At 47.5% G+C, this 19,770-nt stretch overlaps 7 protein-coding genes across 7 annotated transcripts; 1 reads left to right on the forward strand and 6 right to left on the reverse strand.

Annotated features, from left to right (window-relative positions):
- Positions 1-243: 243 nt before the first annotated feature.
- On the reverse strand, positions 244-1,545 carry N7529_011964 (uncharacterized protein; the record flags this gene model as incomplete). Its single annotated transcript, XM_057247490.1, has 1 exon — positions 244-1,545. One exon carries the CDS (start codon positions 1,543-1,545, stop codon positions 244-246), a length of 1,302 nt encoding a protein of 433 aa, XP_057092839.1.
- Positions 1,546-2,728: 1,183 nt separating this feature from the next.
- On the reverse strand, positions 2,729-4,258 carry N7529_011965 (uncharacterized protein; the record flags this gene model as incomplete). Its single annotated transcript, XM_057247491.1, has 1 exon — positions 2,729-4,258. One exon carries the CDS (start codon positions 4,256-4,258, stop codon positions 2,729-2,731), a length of 1,530 nt encoding a protein of 509 aa, XP_057092840.1.
- Positions 4,259-5,349: 1,091 nt separating this feature from the next.
- Positions 5,350-6,584, reverse strand: N7529_011966 (uncharacterized protein; the record flags this gene model as incomplete). Its single annotated transcript, XM_057247492.1, has 4 exons — positions 5,350-5,640; positions 5,705-5,899; positions 5,966-6,425; positions 6,502-6,584. The coding sequence occupies 4 exons, from the start codon at positions 6,582-6,584 to the stop codon at positions 5,350-5,352; spliced, it is 1,029 nt and encodes a 342-aa protein (XP_057092841.1).
- A 2,261-nt stretch (positions 6,585-8,845) lies between these two features.
- Positions 8,846-10,760, forward strand: N7529_011967 (MFS transporter; the record flags this gene model as incomplete). The annotated part of the gene is made up of 3 exons (XM_057247493.1): positions 8,846-9,250; positions 9,301-9,690; positions 9,753-10,760. The coding sequence occupies 3 exons, from the start codon at positions 8,846-8,848 to the stop codon at positions 10,758-10,760; spliced, it is 1,803 nt and encodes a 600-aa protein (XP_057092842.1).
- Positions 10,761-11,448: 688 nt separating this feature from the next.
- On the reverse strand, positions 11,449-13,086 carry N7529_011968 (Major facilitator superfamily domain general substrate transporter; the record flags this gene model as incomplete). The annotated part of the gene is made up of 1 exon (XM_057247494.1): positions 11,449-13,086. One exon carries the CDS (start codon positions 13,084-13,086, stop codon positions 11,449-11,451), a length of 1,638 nt encoding a protein of 545 aa, XP_057092843.1.
- Positions 13,087-16,254: 3,168 nt separating this feature from the next.
- N7529_011969 (uncharacterized protein) lies at positions 16,255-16,596 on the reverse strand (the record flags this gene model as incomplete). Its single annotated transcript, XM_057247495.1, has 1 exon — positions 16,255-16,596. One exon carries the CDS (start codon positions 16,594-16,596, stop codon positions 16,255-16,257), a length of 342 nt encoding a protein of 113 aa, XP_057092844.1.
- Positions 16,597-17,389: 793 nt separating this feature from the next.
- On the reverse strand, positions 17,390-18,747 carry N7529_011970 (putative acid phosphatase; the record flags this gene model as incomplete). Its single annotated transcript, XM_057247496.1, has 3 exons — positions 17,390-17,425; positions 17,480-18,502; positions 18,556-18,747. The coding sequence occupies 3 exons, from the start codon at positions 18,745-18,747 to the stop codon at positions 17,390-17,392; spliced, it is 1,251 nt and encodes a 416-aa protein (XP_057092845.1).
- Positions 18,748-19,770: the final 1,023 nt, after the last annotated feature.

The following is a 19,770-nucleotide window of genomic DNA, read 5'->3' on the forward strand; positions in this document are numbered from 1 at the left end:
CTGGGTTCATCCACTAGATATTACTTCGATATGAGTATCTCGGACTCCCGAATGTCACAAGACATCATTGAGCTTCTTCACATGTGGGAGGTGTCTGTTTCTAACTAATTATTGATGGTCAATTGAATCTTCATTTAAGTACATCAACAACTAAAATTAACCAATGTAATTCGAATGGTTACAGGCCACATGGAAACCAAACAAACCAAGAGATACTGTTCACACAAGTACTGCAGGCTAGCTTCAGGACTTGGTCAACGGCGTTGACACAATATTGACAGTGGTACTACTCGCAAGGCTGCCAGTAATAGAGACCGACACCGGTTCGACCCGGAGGTACAAATTATTATTCGATGGATCCACCATGCCCCCTGTGACTGCAACTTTATACCAGCGTTGAGCGGTGGTTTTATAGATCTTGGGAGGTATCTTGCCAATGTTAACCAGCAAGGTCGCCGTATAAGAAGTTTCCGGCGGCGCATTCACAGTCTGCGAGATTGCCAGAGCAATGGTCGTCGTTTCGGTGGTCGTCTTGGTCGTGCTCTGCGTGTAGGTATAACTAAGTGCTATCGCCCAAGTTGTCGAGGCCGAATCCTCGCCAGGGACACCTGCCGATTCTGACAAGGTCTGCGTCGACGTGATACCCTGCACCTGTTGGTCCAAGGTTGTGATGGTCAGCGTCTGGGCGTCGGAGTTGGTGAGTGTCACGGTGACGGGCTGCGCTAGCGAACTGCTGTTTGTCCCCGAGATGACAGATGTCAGGCCAGATGAGGATGACACGTTGCCCAAGACGATGTTGAACGGTGCGATGATCTCTTTTTCTGGGGTGATACCGTCCCAGCGGAACGAGCTCATCTGATCATTGAACGTGGCGTCATCTCCTAGATTGGCGATTTCTTTGATATTGCCCCAGCCCTTGATGTTGTCGTATTCATTTCCTGTGCCGTCAGAGTTGTCGAACAATGTAGCTTTTTGCCGGTCATTTAGGGACTTCCAGCGGATAGAGGAAACCTTGTCTTGCAGCCACCAGTTGTTGACCGGGTAGATCTGTCCGGAGTTCCATTCACTCAGAAAGATTGTCGTACGCCCACCATTGAAGTCAACATCGTCGAACATCTCGATAGCACCCATGTTCAGATCGACCGTCCGCCAGAAGAAAGAAGATATACAATCGTTCATGTTGACGGATTCAAGGTTGAGGGACTCTGTGTTTCCAGTACCGACGAGGTCGACGCATCGACCACAATTGCTGAGATCGGCGACTGACTTCCCGTCCTGCACTGGCTGGATGTTATCCATCAAGGTCATCACCGTGCCAATGGGCAAGTTGAATGCGACATAAGTGGCCTGATCGAGCATGTACGATTTCAAAGTCTGACGACTCCCAGGGCCGAAATCATCTATGTTCAAATCGAGTCTCGAATTGGCCCAGTTATTGTCCGCAAACAGGGACACAGTGCCGCTCGGCAGTGATGGCGGGGACTCAGAGGTTCCCGGCAGCTTGGTGAGGAGGACCACCTGACTAGCAGCAGTACTATCGGTCATTTGGAATGTCTCTTGAATGGGTGGATTTTCTGTTTGGAGAAAGAGAGATATGAAGCTTTCTTGGGAGAAAAAGAAGTGGGTTGGAATTTTATGGATACATACCGAGCAGCGCGTTCTTATAGATCTCTATTTCGGAGCCTAATCAAGCGTTCAACCTGAAAACTATAGGGTAAGTTTCGCCGATGTTCATCAATGAGGACTGGACACGAGCACATCTATGGCGGAGCTGAAAGAAACGGCACATAACTCTATCAAAGTAAGTATCGAATGGTATCCGAATAAACATAGCGTCGGCACTCAATATTGCTGGTAATCAAGATGACTTTTGAGTACGAGCTGGCGTCGGCACTGAACTCTCAAAATACGTAACCTCCTCCCCTCGCCTCACGGAACCTGGCATGCGAGAGGATCCAAGAGATTGTACTTTGATTCAGATACTTGAGTATTCATAAGGAAAGCAACCATTGGGATGCTGTCACAGTATGTTTTGGCTCCATACGTTGCAAGTGATTGCTATTGAACAAGGCAGGGTCCCAGGAACTAGGGTAAAGTGCGCCATGTAGGGTCTCATCATGCGACTGACAGCTTAATTGCACTAGAGCAGAGACCAGGCCCACTTATGATCTCAGGGCTGAATATATGAAAGCCAATCAAAATCATCGAGTCTCGGCGAGATACTCCTAGCAATTGCGGCTCTGGGTCAAAGCGCAAACACCCTGCTTACTGCTGACCCTTTCCATACACAGTTGCAGGACTGGCGTTCTACACTTTAATGCTTAGCACAAGCCTATCACAATTACCCCGCTTTCTACCTCTTGACATTTATGATAGAATACGGCTGACGTGTTTGGACTTTAGGATTCAGTCGACCTGAATACGATGTCCACTGGTGTTGAAGAACAGAACCGATTTTGAACCTTTCCCCCCCACGGATAACTTCTTAATTGAGTCGAGTTAAAACAAATAAAATATGGTCAAAAGCACAGCTGAACACCACGAAGTGGGAGCAAGATAAAATCAAGAACAGCTAACACTTGACAGATTTGCACAAATGCGGTCTGGTACCGGTAATATCGTAACACCGCCGCAAGAGGCCCAGCAGCGGTACGAGAAGATAGGGCGTCGCCCTTTCTGCTCAAAAGGATGCATGTATTTGACTTTCTTTGTTTTCGAATATTTGTTGCTAGGAGTTCAGCATATGTCTCACAACGAGAGCATTGCATTTATCCAAGAAACTTTGCACATCAGCTTCATCGTGCCATGCATCGTTATACGCAGCACTCAAACACAAGCTTCCACGATACGTGCCCAAAAATAGTCCCAGTCCGGTCCCTAGCTCTTCTCCAGTCACCCAAGGATCATGCAATTCAAAATCACCATGTGTAGGACAAATGATGTTGTCAATGACCCCAAGACTAGAGATAGATGCCGATGGTTTTTGGTTCGGGGGAGGGATTGGAGGATCTTCCAAACCTGGGGGATAAGGCGGAGTAGAGAGTTGCCAATATGAGGGCACAAAATAAATATGTTCATCGTCATTCCGGATCGATAAGTAATGGTGTTTCACCACTTCGATCGTTCGAGAAAAGTCAGACTTTTCTTTTTCACGTGTTGTGTCTTGGCTTGCTAGACTGGGTACAGTGAGGTCTATTGCCAGACCATGGCCCGATACAGAGTGATAGACCGAGGCCGCATGTTGTGGTGTGTTGTACGGCGATTTACAGCGAGGTCGCTCATTGATGAGAGAGTAGCTGGCATATCGCACTGTTCGTTCACTCTCTTGCCTTTCTTGCAGATCGCGAATAAGAAGGGCGATCGCTGCATGATACACATGTGTCACGCTGACTCCTATTGCTTTGCAAGCAAGCAAGAGACGCTGTGTATCGCTTGCGGAGAGATTGAGATACACTCGCTTGTGACATCCGGGAACAGTTGGTCCAGACTTAAAAGGTATTGTCGCAATCTCAACACCTTCGCGAAGAGCATCATTCGATTCCACGATACTCTTGAGCTTCAGGTCCTGAGCTGGATCGAGGTTTTCCGGTATAGCGGCAGCTACACGGAGTGGTGGACTGAGGTTCTTCCACTCGTCTGTGAATTCGGGAATGAGAAAGCTATCTCGATGGTTGAACGCCTGGGAAGCGTATTTTATAAGATTGTTCAGTAAGTGAAGTGACCCGATTCCATCGATGATAGCATGATGTGACCGTAGAACAATATCGACGCGACACGGTTCCTGCTGCGATGTAATCGCATGTTTGAGAAGGAATATTGTCGGTAACGTGGGAGCCAGGGGGTCTGAGTTGCACCACTGCTGCCCGGACTGACCAGTAGAGATAACCTGGAAGGTTTCTTTCAACCAAGTGAGATGTTGATTATCTTCCGTATCAGAAAACCCTTGATAGATTTTCTTGCATTTCTTCTGCTCGCGATTTTCCTCGACCCATGAAGCAATAGTTGGATGGTCGTACCGGAGCCGAAGCCAAGCTGTCTGGAGGGCCTTGATAAGCCGCAGCTCGGTGGTTTCGGTCGGAGTAGATCTTCTTGTGATGGATAATGAGACATGAGCGGTGATAGCAAAGAAGTTACGTTTAGTGCCTTGAAATCTTCTTTCCAATGTAGTATAAAATTGCTCTACCTCATCGATATCGCGCTCCCATCTCCCAGGTTTGGTTTGCTTCCATGTGAAGTGATTATAATAAGATGATTCCATGATGTGTGTTGTTGCAAGTGTTCAGGGAGTAGAAAGGGTCTACCCCTTAGTTGTATGACGCAAAAGAGAGCCTCCGGGGCCCCGCATGACCAAGGGCTTGGTGAATGGATGATTACAGGGCATTGCGGCGATGACTAAGGTGACGTGGATTCGTGGTTTTTCCTGTTCTTGCGGAAACTTTGTTAGTCCTTACTTCCTTCTTATCACCTTTGCGAGAGATTAAATCCTATTGCTATCCAACGTTCCCTTTGCTGTATCCTCTGGAAATTTCTATTCCAATTCGCTATCAGAATAGCGTGTAAAAAAGAACGGCAGCATTCCCTCCCACAGTACGGGTGCAACTCAGACCGTCGGTCGGTCTCAAGTGGAGTCGAGGCTCAGTGCTTGGAACGGTTAGATTAGCTCAAGGAAGTCTCGCCGAGAAATCAGCCCTGTTTCGCTCCCTCGCTTGGCCTCTGGTTCGTCCGACGAAGCCCCGCATGATATCATTTGCCTGTCAACTTATAATATCTTCATCTATACATCTATACCCCGTAGATAACTCACAAATAGAAGATAAATTGACCGCTATAATTATCTAACCTTACTAAGAGTGCGGGTCCAGTTCATCGCCATAAAAACAAACTCCTTAGTACCAGCGATCAGAACACATATTTGGTCAAAATGGGGAATTTTAATTCGGAACTTACCGAATCCACTTGCAATTTTTTTAATGCAAATCGTTGCGCGCTGCGAATTGAAATCTCATTCGTTGGTTATATCTCGGTCATTCAGCTCCTGGCGGGGCTGTGCATAGCCGGGCCCCCGTAGGCTAGCCCTGAGTCAACTAGTCTGTCATCTTCCTAAGGAGGCGTTCAATATCCCTGTCCCACAAGAGAATTCAAAGAAGATCAAAGAAGATCAGTAGAAAGACGAAGAGAATGCAAATGCGAAGCTCACACTCAAAAGATATTTATAACTGTTACTAGACTTTGTAGGCAACGTAGGTGTTGCAACGAACCCACTATTATTTAGTTGAGTATTTGGGCAATCTGAGCCAGTCGGCAATATTATGAATTGATTAGTTAATCAAATCATTGGGGATCTCAAATTTAATCCAGCGTGAGCCGGGAGGACGGCCGCGAAGAGGGATGATGAGAGGGAGAGATATATCCCGTCTGCAACAAGTACGAATCTCCTGTGGGTCCGTTCTTCGCTTGATTGATCATCTTGAAACCCCGGTCAAAGTTGGTAATGCATACAACGGCGCAAACAATCGTTGCAGTGGTGAGCACCAACGACACGCACGCAAATAGGAGCATCATATCTTTTCCTACCGTCTCGTTCTCACAAAGGATTATGATGCGGCTAATCAAATATGCGAGTATACCCAAGTAACATATCTTGCACACGTCAGTGTTTCATCGATTTGAGAAACTGAGGAGATATGGAAACAAAAATGCTTACTATAATGCCAATCACACCCCATGTTCGCTCATTCTGAACAAAGTATATACCGAGCAGCATGCAGATGAATGAGACTGGAATGAGACACATGGTTAAATTGTACTCCAGTCCGGGTAAATGGACGTAAATCAAGTTGTATTGGAGGATGAACCCGATCAGAAAGTAAAAGTTGAGTTTGATCAGGACGAGGAAGATCTGTGTTTTTATATTAGCGAAATGCTACACAACCCTCCAAATGAGACCCGAGGGAAAAGATATCACCTCATAAAACAGATAGCGCATTCGAGTTTTCCGGCTACCATGAACACATTTGTAAATAGCCCAGGCGTATTCTCTATGCAAGAAATATAAACATGGGCACATGACCAAAGTACCCAATCCTGTAATGATGCAAACAACGATCTCAGCTGGCTGGATCAAGGGCCAGATATTACGCGTGGTATCAATCAGAGTTGGATACCCATATCGATCTCCAAACAGTCTCGCAGTAGTCGATTTCATCAGTTGATACTGCATAACGGCGTAAACGAAACTGCAGGCATTGCTGATGCAGATTGCAAAAAGAAGAATGTTGTTCTTGTTGTGGATTGCATCCAAGGTCAGAATAAACTCATAGACACAGGCAAAGACCAAAATAGCCAGGTTGATTGGAATCAAGTATGACACCACAACCTGAATGATGGTAGGTGTCACCCATGACTGCCACTGAACAAATATGTATCTGGCATCGTAGTCAGATCGCGATGCTCAATGATAGCCTTTATAGCACCGCTGTAGGGAAAGCAAGCCATACTCACATTTCAAGGGCAATTGTCACGATAGCCTGCGTGAGCAGCACACCGCATAACCACCATTCATATTTCGTGGTTGGCCTATACATTCAGTCTGGGTTTGAAATGTTAGTTGAGAAAAGTCGAAAACCAATTTATTTTATGCCCTTTCAACTTTTTTCTTTTTTTCCCTTTTCCTTTTTTTTGGCTCCCGATATGTCTTACATTTAGTGGGTTTGTATCTATAGCGGCGGCGCCAGACTTTTTGTCGGGTCAGCTAGTGTGGTTCAGCTTGACCAATGCTGATTTCCGATTGGGCTAAAGGTGACATTTCAAAAAGATGTAACAGCCAATTGGTTAGGGTGGGGAATATCTTGCTCCGCCTTCAGCTTTTTGGTAGATAGATAGATGCGGTGGAGAGGACAGAGGGAAAAAAGGGTTCCCAATTTGCTAACCGGACCTTATATTTTTACCAAAAATATCAGACCCTCCAAATAAGGGTCCGACACCCAAACCGACATACTACCCAAACTTAAAATAATTCACCATATCTAATTTCAACCCCTATTTCAACCATATATATGAATGAATTAAATGCATTTTAAACAAGAAATGATTACAAAACCTATCAAACTACATAAAATCAACAGCCATGACCCGCCCCCATTTCTTTTGCAAGAGCCTATGCCTTCTGATTTGTGTGTTCACCTTAACCCATTTGCGCTTCCGTTTAGGAATATCCTTAGCTTCAGTCCAATTATATACTTTATATTTAATTCTTCTTTTTCCACAAGCATTAATTATGCTAGTAGCATGAACCCTTGCCCGGTTAACCTTATCTCCAGCGTGGCGGGTAGCTATGATAGCTAAAGATATATCTACTTCGGACTATAATGCATGCATTAAAGCAATGTTCCTTGTAGCACTTTTTAGGGGCCGAAAATCGTTGCTCCGGCTGTGGCGCAAGTTTTGCAGGACTGCGATTGCGCCAAAAATGCCTTCCTCACGCCCCTCCTTACTGTAATTCCCGTTAGCCTTTTACTATCTAGGTCTGGCGCACGGCTGCGCATGAATTCCATATTTCAAATTTTGGAAGCTTCAGGACTTGGTGACGAGTTGCGAGAGGCATTTAATGCCGCTAGCAATCATATATCACGACAGCAAGGTTCAATTTGCTGTCAGAATCACAGGGCTATCCTCGGCTGAGCGTGGAAATGCCGTTGATACCTCAGTGCAAACACGAGCCGTTGGTTTCAACTAGAACCATCAACCTTGGAACAGTCAAAGGTGGTTATCTTGGCATGTGTAAATTAATTCGTTATTGAGAACACATCGCAGTGTTATCGATTTGCCCACGAGCATTCTTGCTATTCAACCACTTCCAAATTTGGTCTAGCGTATAGTTCATGGTATGGTTACATGGATGAGGTTAAGTAGATGGCACAATAAATCAGCCCTGTCGCACAATCCTCAATCGATTATATATCTGTCGTAGCCCCTTCACGTACTGCTCCACTCACTCAACGCCCTTTACTTCAGCTTTGGGATTCCACACTTATAATCACTCGAATCGCGCATCCGGTTTCAAGAACAAAGAAAGAGATAATTTTCTCTCTCTCCAAAAAGCAGCCGTCAAACGAGAACCGTGCAGTTGCATATTGGCGGCCTGACTCAACTTCCACTTGGCAAAAAGGATCAGGTTTTAGAACAGAAATCCCACAACTCAATCCAAATAGGGAACACCCCAATCACCGAGTCAAAGCTGCATCATCGCGGGGATATGTACGGACATAAAACGGCAGCCACTGAAGTTTGGTCCCTGGACGAATGAGAAGCATCCCGGAACCGGGATCCGCCCTGAAACGGCATCCCATTTTGGTAAACAGGCACGCCGATCAGTACCAACACGTGACTAATGTGCCGAAGACCCGGTTATTTGTGCCTCAGGCCGCACAGGAGCCACGGAACACCGCGTTTCAGGGTTGTTTTCTCTACAAACCTGTGCCCAGGACGGGCCAGGCCGCCGTCTGATGCAAATTTTATACCAAAAGAGGGTCAAATGGGGCCGGGTTTCGAGTCACACCTGTCAAGCTTTCGAAACTGGCCAATGATTATGTCTGATATTGCAAATTGGAGAGATTGTGGATAATTTACGGTCTTAAGGTCGTTCTTTATCGCCGTTAGCTATGCCTCGACATGATCGTGTCGGCAATGGGTGTTCCGTTCTGGTTATTTGATATAAATAGGTTCCCCACCATCGAAAATTGCTTCTTTTTTTCTTGGTGATCAATCTTGCACGTCAACATAGTTGCCTTTGGCATATAATTTATAATTTTCTCTTTGCAACTTCTTCGGCAAATGAACGTCGATCATGTCGGAAGTCAACAAAGAATCTGGCTCGGCCAGATCACGATCGACATCTATATCCAGCACTGACTCCGAGTCCCGTACATCAAGATCAAGAACAGAGTCACGACCTCGAAGCTTGGCAGGCTCTTTGAAAACGAGGCTGCGGTCGTTGTCAAATCTAGGCATGGATCAGATAGATCGAATCCATTCAGGGCGACACATCAACGACCAATCTGTGTACCACAGTGATGGATCTAATGACGAAGATTCGTCTTTCGAAAACACGACGCCCGACACTATCCTAGAAGTTAGGAACGGCATTGTGAATGAGCGTGATGTGGATTTAGAAAAAGGAGATTCTCAAAATCCCAAGCTCGAGAAAACAAGGACAGCGAAGTCAAACCGATCTCGTCATGATCAAAAACTAGTAAGCTACTGTCACCCACCAAGTCCTGAGCTCGATATTAAGAAGTGCAGGTTACGTGGGACGGCGAAGAAGATCCCGAGAACCCAAAGAACTGGAGTATGAAGAAGAAATGGGCAGCAACTATCACCGTTTCGCTATTCACATTTATCTCACCAGTTTCTTCGTCGATGGTAGCCCCTGCACTTTCATCCCTCGCAGCTGACTTCAATGTCACGGATGAGGTTGTCTCCCAACTCATGCTTTCAACCTTTGTCCTAGCCTACGCAGTTGGCCCATTATTTCTCGGACCACTATCGGAAATCTACGGAAGAACGATCGTTCTTCAACTAGCCAACCTATTCTTCCTAGTCTTCAATATCGGTTGTGCCGTATCAAAGACGACAGCCCAAATGATTGTTTGCCGCTTCTTCGCAGGACTCGGAGGAAGTGCTCCACTAGCAGTAAGCCAAGACCGCAAAGCTCTGTCAATACTCAAGAAAAGACTTGTTCTAACTCCATACAGATTGGCGGCGGAGTTCTTTCAGACTGCTTCCGGCCCGAGGAGCGAGGAAAAGGAATCGCAATCTACAGTCTCGCCCCCCTCTTGGGCCCAGCCATAGGCCCAATCGCAGGAGGCTTCATAGCCGAAAACACCACATGGCGCTGGGTCTTCTATTCAATCTCCATCGCAGACGCCCTCATCCAAACAATGGGTCTCTTCTTCCTGAAAGAAAGCTACGGCCCGAAGATCCTACGCAATCGCGCTATCCGCCTGCGTAAGGAAACAGGCGACGAATCCTACCAAACAGAAGCAGAGCGCCAGAATAAGACTCTCCTGGAAGTTCTACGCAGCGCTCTCATCCGCCCTTTCCGCCTGCTCCTCACTCAGCCTATCGTCCAAGTGCTCGCCCTCTACATGGCCTATGTCTACGGAATCATGTATCTTGTTCTCTCGACCTTCCCCTCCCTCTGGACAAGCCCGAAATACTATAACGAGTCCATCGGCATCGGCGGACTGAACTATATCGCCCTCGGTCTGGGCTTCTATCTCGGCTCGCAGATCTGTGCTCCCCTCAACGACCGCATTTACCGCCGCTTGAAAGCGCGCAACAACGGCGTCGGCAGACCGGAGTTTCGCGTGCCGCTCCTCTTTGTTGGCGCCTTCTTTATCCCAGTCGGCTTGTTTATCTACGGTTGGACCGCACAGTACCATTGCCATTGGATTGCGCCTAATATTGGTGCTGTGCTTTTCGCTGCAGGAACTATCATCGCCTTCCAGTGCATCCAGACTTACATGGTCGATACATATACGCGGTTCGCGGCGAGTGCCTTGGCTGCTGGAGCGTTCTTGCGCTCACTTGCTGGCTTTGGATTTCCACTATTCGCGCCGTATTTGTATAATGCTTTGGATTATGGATGGGGCAACAGCTTGATGGCATTCATAGGTATTGTCATTGGAGTACCAGCACCTGTATTTTTGTGGAAGTTCGGTGAGAAGCTGAGGAAGAAGAGTACATATGCTGCTGGATAAAGTTCCTCGGCTATAACATCCAGAAGCGTTGCAAAATTGGTTTCCATTCTCTACCTGTGAAATAATTGAGAGGTTATCTAGGTCCGATGCTCGTGACTTCTCCTCCTGAGGTCTCCAGTGAAGATCGTTATGAAGCTTCGCCCAATATGTTCGTGTATAGTGACATATAGAAGGAACTTTAGAATATCATGGATATCCATCAAGACCTCCTGCCCAGGTGTAGGTGGTAGTTGGTGGTGACCTTGGGAGCACATCTGGATGTCGACTAGAGCGACCGCTCTTGCATTGCGATATCACTCAAACCGAGTTCTAAAGTTGAATCGTTTGTCACTCAAGCTTTGAAGACACATGAAGTCCCACAAGAGGCACTATACATTACACGTGCCCGATAGATAAGTTCGGTCCCTTAAAAGTTGAATCTATGTGTAGAGAGGAAACAAGTTGATGTAGATAAAAAAATATATTTATTTAGAAAAAGAGATATAAATCCAAGGAGATATATAAAAGAAAAAGAAAGGAGAGAGCCAAGCAAATCTATCTAAGTAATCGCCAGCTGTCCCGCCGCACGGGGTATATGTAAGGTCATATGAGGGTATGCACATGAGGGTATAAGAGATTCGAGATCAAATCATTACTCCGATCGATCGGAGTCCACATCGTCAATAGGCAGACGTCAGACATGAGTCATTTACTCAACATTCTTGTTGGTGTCGCTGTCACCGCTGCTCATGGCAGGATCAGGCTTCTCGGCCATGGCAGTCTCGGCCTTTTCGGCCTCGGAGGCGCGACGGTGATCATCAAGAGTGTCGAGACCAAGCTCGGCCTGCATCTCGGTGATCTGCGCAATAGTGAGCTTGGGGAGCTCCTGAGCAACCCGGAAGGGCCACTTCTTCTCGATGTGAGCCTTGGCGAAGATGACATCGACTTCCTCAAGATCACGACCGGCGGTCTCGACGTAGAAGAAGTAGGCGAAGGGAATGGCGATGAAGTTGACCAGTGCGAAGAACAGGTAGATACCCCAGTCGGATTGGTTGGAGAACACGGGAGTGAACATGACGACGGCAAAGTTGGTGATCCAGTTCATGCAGGTCGAGGCGGAGGCGGCCTTGGTACGGGTGCGGAGAGGGTTGATTTCGGGAGGGTAAATCCAGGGCAGAGGCAGCGTAGTAAAGGCGAAGAAGCAGATGAACAAGAAGATACCGACGACGGCACCCTTGGCATTCTGCGCGTTGGAGTCGATCAGGCAGCCCATAGTGATAATGAAACTGAGACCTTGGCCGAGGAAACCAATCAGGAACAGGTTGCGGCGACCAACCTTCTCAATCATGAAGAAGGAGGGGATGGTGGCGAGAGCGTAGACGGTAGCGAAGACACCACCCAGAACAAGGGGAAGCTTGCCAGTCATGTGCAAGTTCTGCTGGAAGAGAAGAGTGGAGTAGTAGATAGCGGCGTTACAACCAGTGAATTGCTGGAAGAACTGGCCAGAGCAACCGATCATCATACGCTGGAAGTTCTGAGTCTTGCCACCAGTGAAGAGGACCTTCCAGTTGCTGGCCTGAACACCCTCGAGGGACTTCAGATCGGCCTTCATGAGGTTGAAATCGTTGAGAACGTCGTCGGAATCGACGGTGCTATCATTGAGAGCAGCCAGAACCTCGAGCGCCTCTTGGTCATGACCCTGCATGACGAACCAACGAGGAGACTCGGGTAGGGCGAGAGCACCGAGAGTAACGAGGATGGCGAAGAGGATCTGGAAAGCGACGGGGAATCGCCACTGGACGGAGGATTCGACATAAGAGAGACCGAAATCGATCCAGTAGGCGATGAATGTTCCGACGGCAATGATGGCACCCTCGAAGCAAACGAGGAAACCACGGTTGTGTGCACGCGAACACTCAGACTGCCAGACAGGGATAGTCGCGGTGTCCATGCCGTTTCCAAGACCGGAAATGACGCGTCCAACGACGAATTGGCCAAGACCCCAATGAGGACCGAACGCGGCAGTGGAGATAACGGTACCGAGAACCATCAGGAGACCACCGGCCACCAGGAGAGGAGTGCGACCAATCTTCTGACCGTACATCAGAGTGAAGATAGCACCGAAGAAACAGCCCAGTTCGTAACAGGCGGTGACGGCACCACGCAGAACGGCGACATGTTCGGAGTCACCAGCCAGAGGGGGGAACTCCTTTGTGAATTGAGTACCGGAAATGATACCGGACATCAAACCCTGATCATAACCGAAGAGTGAGAAACCAACAACGGATGTGAAGGTGATGGCAAGATGGAGCTTCTTGCCCTTTAAGCCGAAAGTTGTCGTCCACATGATGAAGAGCCTCCTTTGTATATATCAGGAGATGGACCTAAAGCGACATGAGAAAAGAAACAAAAAAGAAGGTCTCCATCAGGGACATTTCCGCATTCTTATGTATTAGTCCCTGAGGGGTATAAGGGGCCCCATAGTTGATACATGGGTGGTAACGCCAAGAGGAAAAAGTCTGAAGTGACATCGGCGGCGCCCTAGAGGCAACTTTCGCGACCCGCCGTGGGGCCATGGGCCTCTAACAGTGGGGTTGCGGGGATATGGTACAGGCAAGTGTCCCGGATCAGTTGTGCCCTGGACAAAGGTTGTTTTTCCCATTGGAAGATTTTCCAATCTATTTTCCGAATGATTGATGTAAGAGGCTGATGATTAGATAATTAAAATAAAGTCTTCCGCTTGTGCCTTTCAATCTTGACATTTTCTATTCCATATTTGGTTTTTCGGCCTAAATCCTTGTGGGGGTGGATTCGATCCTGACGCGGGCGGCCTTGTGGTTGGATTGCGGTTTGCGTTACAATTGGCGAGTTGAAAGTTGCCGGATGAGGAATCTTAACCGACCCTCCACGGGGAAAATAGGGAGATTTGTGTGGGTCAGGGGCCGAAATTTTCACTCTTGTCCAGTAACAGACTGCATTTAACATTGAGCTGTCGCTACGTAGACAAATTCGGTCTCCTACTCCGTAGTTGGTGAACCTTTCTGTAGCGAACCGGGGCCGAAGTGGACGACCGAATAATATTACCCAATCTCGTTTCAGTTGCCCTTTTTCCCGTTTCTTGGCTACTACGGTCATTTGTCGAAGTTGTTGTTGAAAGATTTAATTTAATAAGCCAAGAGCCATGGCGCGTAACTCTTAGTAGGGCTTGGTACAGGCTTGGTACTCTTGTCACGATACCAAGCACTTATTATATACTCCCAAGCACTCTTAGCATCTGGGCAAAGAGGCTTAGCAAAGACAACATGTAAAGAAGATGAAAATCATTTTTCAAATCCTTGGATTGGGTTCAGGGGCGACCACAAAAAAAGTGAAGTTGGGAAATAAGCAAAACTAAAAACCAAAAACCAAAAAACTCTCAAATCACAGATTCTCGGGGAAGTATTCGGGGCCGGGGGAGTCGGGGCACCCGGGGAGCCCACAAAATCCCACAGACTCTTCCGATCGGGAAATACCTCTTAAAAGTTCTCTTGGTCACCCGAGGCCACAATCCGCTTCCGGCTAAACAAAACGATCCTTGGCGCGGCTGAGGCGCTCAAGGCGTTCAGGGCGTTTTTGGCAGAAACCAAAAAGAACCTCGGTACTATCATGGTTCTGGTAGCCATGGATTTTAGTTAGTTCAAATGGCTTTTCGTAAAGTTCCTAACGGGCAGTCCGACATGGACGTCAGTTTTTTCAACGTCGAGCCAAAAATTGTATGCCAAGAATGATGAAGCATCTCATCCTCCACTGGTTTGATTTTACCGTCTGTGCTGAATGGGGCCCTAACAAATGGAACTTTTCTTCGGTTATTTCGACATCCGAAGTTTAGTCTCTGATCAGAATCTGCGTGTTTCGGAAATTAAGTATGATATGGAATTGAAAATCCTGGGTAATGGACATTAATCTGCGCAAATTAGCCCGAAAATGGAATTTCATTTCTCCAGAGCCACGAGGACTAGACTTCGAGATCGTCGACGGTAAGCCGCTTTGTGAATTGAACACCACGTCATCCAACGTTAGAAACAAACGCTTAAGTCTGAACGTTGTCCATCGCGTGGCGTTGCTTAGGGTCTTGGCGTTCCTTTCACTTCCCCGACGTGGAAATGGTTAGCCGCCACAAGACGTATTGGTTGTTCCACCTACGTAGACTTCTTCAATTCTGGGGCCTGGCTCCGAGGTTTTCAAGAGTCTTACCAGACTGTATACAATATGGCCAATATAGACATACTTGAGGTCTAAGTTTCGATCTGCAAGCCTTCAAGGTTAATATTCCGCATGTACGCAGAAAGTATATAGTATATACGAGTTTGTTTCAGGATGTATTTTAACTTGCCGTCCATAAAAACCCAATCTGGGGGAGATGAGGATCCAACAAGGAACCATTAATACGAGCTTACGGGGAAGATATACTATTTCTCGGCGTTCCTCCCCTAAGTGATCACTGGAAATCCTCCGTAGTTGCCATGACATCTGACATGTGTCCAGTCCCCTTGCGCTTGGATCTAAACTGCATGATAAATCCAACCCGCATCATTGACAAACGCTCACGTCCACCTCCGGAGTTGACTGCGATTTGCCGATACTGGTCCAGATACACGTGAGCGTCGGCATTGGCTCGTCATTCGAGTGAAATTCTCCGCGCGAAGTGGATCACTGCGAGAGGGCATATTGTAGAGCCTACTCCGTACTCCGTACTAGCGTGACTTTCCCACTTGCATGTGATTTCCTAGCTCATCTCATCGCAATTATCCGATATGGACCCCGGGTCTATCTACCGAAATATGATGCTTCAATGGCCCCGTGACTATTTGCAAGGTTTAGCTAGTGCTATAGCGCGGGGAGGCGGTGACTACACTGGGGCTTGCTAGCCCGTCGGGCCGAGTTGATATGTTGGGTCAGTTTCCCATGTGACGGAGGCGGAGTGGTGGATCCTGGCATTTTGTCGGTTTGTTCCGCTACTGGTGTAAGTGCTGGGGAAAATGTTTCCGGAAGTGCCGATGGATTCATTCGCTTGATATGAGTTTGTCATGAGTTTGGAGTCCAGAATGCCTTTCGTTTACTTGTTCAATAACAATATAACACAACTTAGGCAACGGAAGAGAGCGAAGGAAAGACCGGCAGAGACATTCATGACCGTTGCGGTGTTCGCAGAACGTAAGATCAATGGAGACTATGGAATTTCTAATTTAAAACACACCCATTACATTCGATGCGCTTTACTTGGAAATGTCGCTGAATATCTCTGCAAACCTCAAAGAACTCAGCACCCATCATCTCGTTTGCAGGGTCGTTCCGCTCCTCCAGCCTGCAGTTCTTAGTGAGGAAGGTCTGCAGCGATGGGATTTAATGAAGCTGCTTCATCTTGATGATTAAATCTATGCCAGGGAATAAATTTGGAATACCAACAGTCCCATCTGTGGCATTGGAAAGCCCCTTCTGCAATACAGCAATGAGATCACTAACGGTTTGTAACTGATCATCCCGCTGGGCTTTTCAGATGCGAAAGCACGCGATCCTCCTGGAGCTGAGACTCGCAATCGAGAAACTCTCTCAAATCTCGCATGAAACCATCAGCAAACTCGATATCGCGGCCTCGGAGAAGAACTTCTTCCCCAAAAACAAGTCTAATACAGCTCATCATCCATCGGCTGACCCAGACGGAAAACTTAAAACATCTTCCAGCATCGGGATCACTGCAAAGGGGTCGTTCGATAGATGAGTCGTTGAGGTGGTAAAGCTTGTACGCTCGCAGGGTCTTGAGCACTTTAGCATGCCAGTTATAGAAACAGAAAGTGTGGTCCAGGTTGAGGGAGATCATTAGCAATACGAGTGGGCTTGTCCTAGGCAGGCCGGTTGCTTAGGTTTCCTTCGAGGTAGAACATTTCTGAACAGGTTCCCAATTGAGGTCTGGTTCAGCACCAGGCCTGAGCAAAGGCGGCGACATGATGATTGATCTTGGGCTGGTAGAGTCTTGGGGGTTGTGGTTCCAAGGTTAATCCCAACGGTCATCTGTCATATAGACAAAGATAGAGAGATTGGAGGTGGTATTATCTTCTTATGGAGCTAGGAGTCCAGGGCCTTTATATATATTTTTTTTGTGAGCAAAAGAAGGCATGGCAGATACTGAAGGACGGCTAAATGCAGGCAAGTGATGTATTATTGATGCACCAACCCAGCTCTGAAGTGTTCTATAGGAAACTTTGTACTCCGTATCAAGAACAGCAAAAATCGAACAAAGAAGTTAGGAGATAATATTCGAAGGTTCACTACCCGCTCACAAACAGTGAGCTTCTGAAAGACTCTGCAAATAGACAAGGTCTGTGTAACACAGAGCCGGAATGTCAATTTGCCTTAGGAAGTAGATCAGGTAAGACGGATAGTTGCCTGCGGGCAAAGTTTGAATGAAATCATTGACTGGAACGAAAATTTGTTTTGCAACTGTAGCCAGACACTTGAATGACAGGAAAGTACACCTTCTTAGCAGTGGATATGTATTTGGCAAAATGAAATCTATCAAAATGGTAATCAATTATTTTTTATAAACATGGACGTATATATATCCATGACAAGTGTAGCAAGGATGGCAATGCATCATATACATGGGTCACACTCTATGCCGTGATACCAGACTCCTTCTTTCCGTGCTTCTATTCGATTGTTAGCATGGGATCATTCTCAAGATATACTGAAAAAAAACATACCAGAGTACGGTGGTACTTAATACCAAGGTTCAGACCACTGACCGAGTCATAAGGCACAGGGCTGGTGTAGTTATAAGTAGGCTCAAGACCGTGGTAAGTCTTCTTTACGACCTCGGCAATACCATGGCCAGCAGAGCACTTGCCCTTGACGGTGGGGATTGCCCACTTGGAGGAGTACTCGGAGTAGTCGTTGTCGGACAAAGGACCGGGGTAGGTCTCATTGATATAAGCATTGGTGGTATCAACCTCCCAGTTAACGTAACCAGTCTTCTCGGCGACCAGGCTCAAGAGGTTGGCGCCGCAGTCCCAGCGGCCGAGAGAGGGAAGACCCCAGTTTGCGGAGAGTGATGCGATGACTGAGTAGTGGGTGTAGAAGGTGTCGTCGGTGGTGCCCTTGAGGTGCTCGGGGATGGCGCCTCCAACGAGGAAGCTGTAGACGCGGTTGGGGACGGAGTAGTTGCCCACTTCGTCGAAGGTCACGAGAGCAAGGGTGTCCTTGGTGAAGTACTCGTTCTTCAGCAGGGGAGGGAGGAACTTGGCGACCCAGTCACCGGCAAAGGTGATGTTGGTATCGTGAGCGTCGTTAGTCATGTTAGGGGTGATGAACATGTGCTGGGGCAGACGGTGGTGCTCAAGATCCTCGTAGAAAGTAGTGAAGTTCTTGATCTGCCGCGGGCGGACAGCGTCATTGGTGACGGAGTCGAAGAGCACGAGCGGGTTATGCTTGCGCACGTACTGGTTCGCACCGCTGAGCGGGTAACGGAAGCCCTGGTAACCAGCGTAAGGCAGGTCTTCTTGGTACTCGCCCCAGGCAATGTGTTTGGTGTCGAAGAGATCCGCGATGGTGGAGACATTGGCGGGGATCTGGTGGAAGTCATCGTTGTCCATGCCGAAGGTGTCACCCGCAGCGGAAGCACAGTAGTTAGGCTCCGAGGGGTGAGTCACGGCAAAGTAGTTAGTCAGGAGAATACCCTCCTTGGCTAACTTGGACAGGTTCTCATCCAGAGCAGCGGTCGCATAGTCCTGTGATGAGTGTGAGCACGTGGTCATGATTTATGCAAGGGGGTTCAACGTACAGTGTTCTCGAGCCAGATATCCACGAAACGGTCAAAGGCCAAACCCTTGACGTTGGAAACAGGCGAGTAAGGTAGAACAGTAGCCCGGGCAGCATCGATCTCAGCCTGGGTAGGGTTCTGCTCAGTAGTAGTCTTGGCCGCAGCCAGGGCCAGGGCCCCGACAAACGCGAGAAGAGTCTGCTTGGTGAACATGACAAAGGATGTTAATGCGATGAGAACGGGAAAAAGATAGGTAGATCGGGCGAGTTACGCGATCTTATACACAAGGGAGAGTGGACATTCCGGAGAGTCGGACGCGGCCAGATCCGCTAGCCAGGCACATGTTCTGTAAGCGATCCCACGTTGCGATCGGCGCAGGGCTCACTGGCTGCATCTTCAAGCATTTCTAGCCTGAATGAGCCAAGGCTTAAATTGGAAATATGGGAACATCGTGAGTTGATGACAGTAAACATACCTTGAAACAATATCATTGGTTGGACACTGTATAGTGGAGACCTCATGTGCTGGCACGTTGTTCCCGCCTGAATTCTAATTGGTTGATGCTTTCAACCACCCGCACTTCGTCTGACCATACAACGGTTTTCTTTTAACAATGTGATCGGATTTATATTAATACAAGTATAATCATATGTACATGTATGTATAAGCTTTTAGGCAGAGCCTTGTATGCTTTGCCAAGAACTACATCAAATCCTTCACTCTTCTTTGAACTGCTGACCGGGCATTGGAGCCAAGGCATCAACCCCAGATTTGTCCATGACACGGGCATGTGATCATGTCCACAGTGAGCGAAAGTCAAGACTGAGGTTCTTCTGCGCCGCGAGTCCAACTTGGAAATGGTAGAGCGGTCTAGTGTATTGACAATTCTGGTCGGCAATTGAAAGAGACCTGGATCCTTCTATGCGGGAAATCACCGGTGCTTCAATCACGCTATCAACAGCATACTCCACTTGTATAACGGTTTACGTCGTATTTGTCCAAACGCCAGCAAGAAGGCAGATGGGAGGTAATCCACTAAGAAACACGTCGGATAATTGTGGATCAATCACTGCAGCATACTAAAAAATGCTCAAGTGCGGCTGTTTCCATACAATGGCATCTAGTAGCTTCTGGCAGCCTTGATCACCGAGAGAACACAGCTTTATGTCCTAATACCTAGCAAAACCAACTAGCTTGCATGTGATCGTTGGGTCACAAAAGGCACTTTAGAGTAAT

The sequence above is a fragment of the Penicillium soppii genome (assembly GCF_028829465.1).
Source record: "Penicillium soppii strain IBT 18220 chromosome Unknown utg000010l, whole genome shotgun sequence".
In the NCBI taxonomy this organism is placed as follows: Eukaryota; Fungi; Ascomycota; class Eurotiomycetes; order Eurotiales; family Aspergillaceae; genus Penicillium; species Penicillium soppii.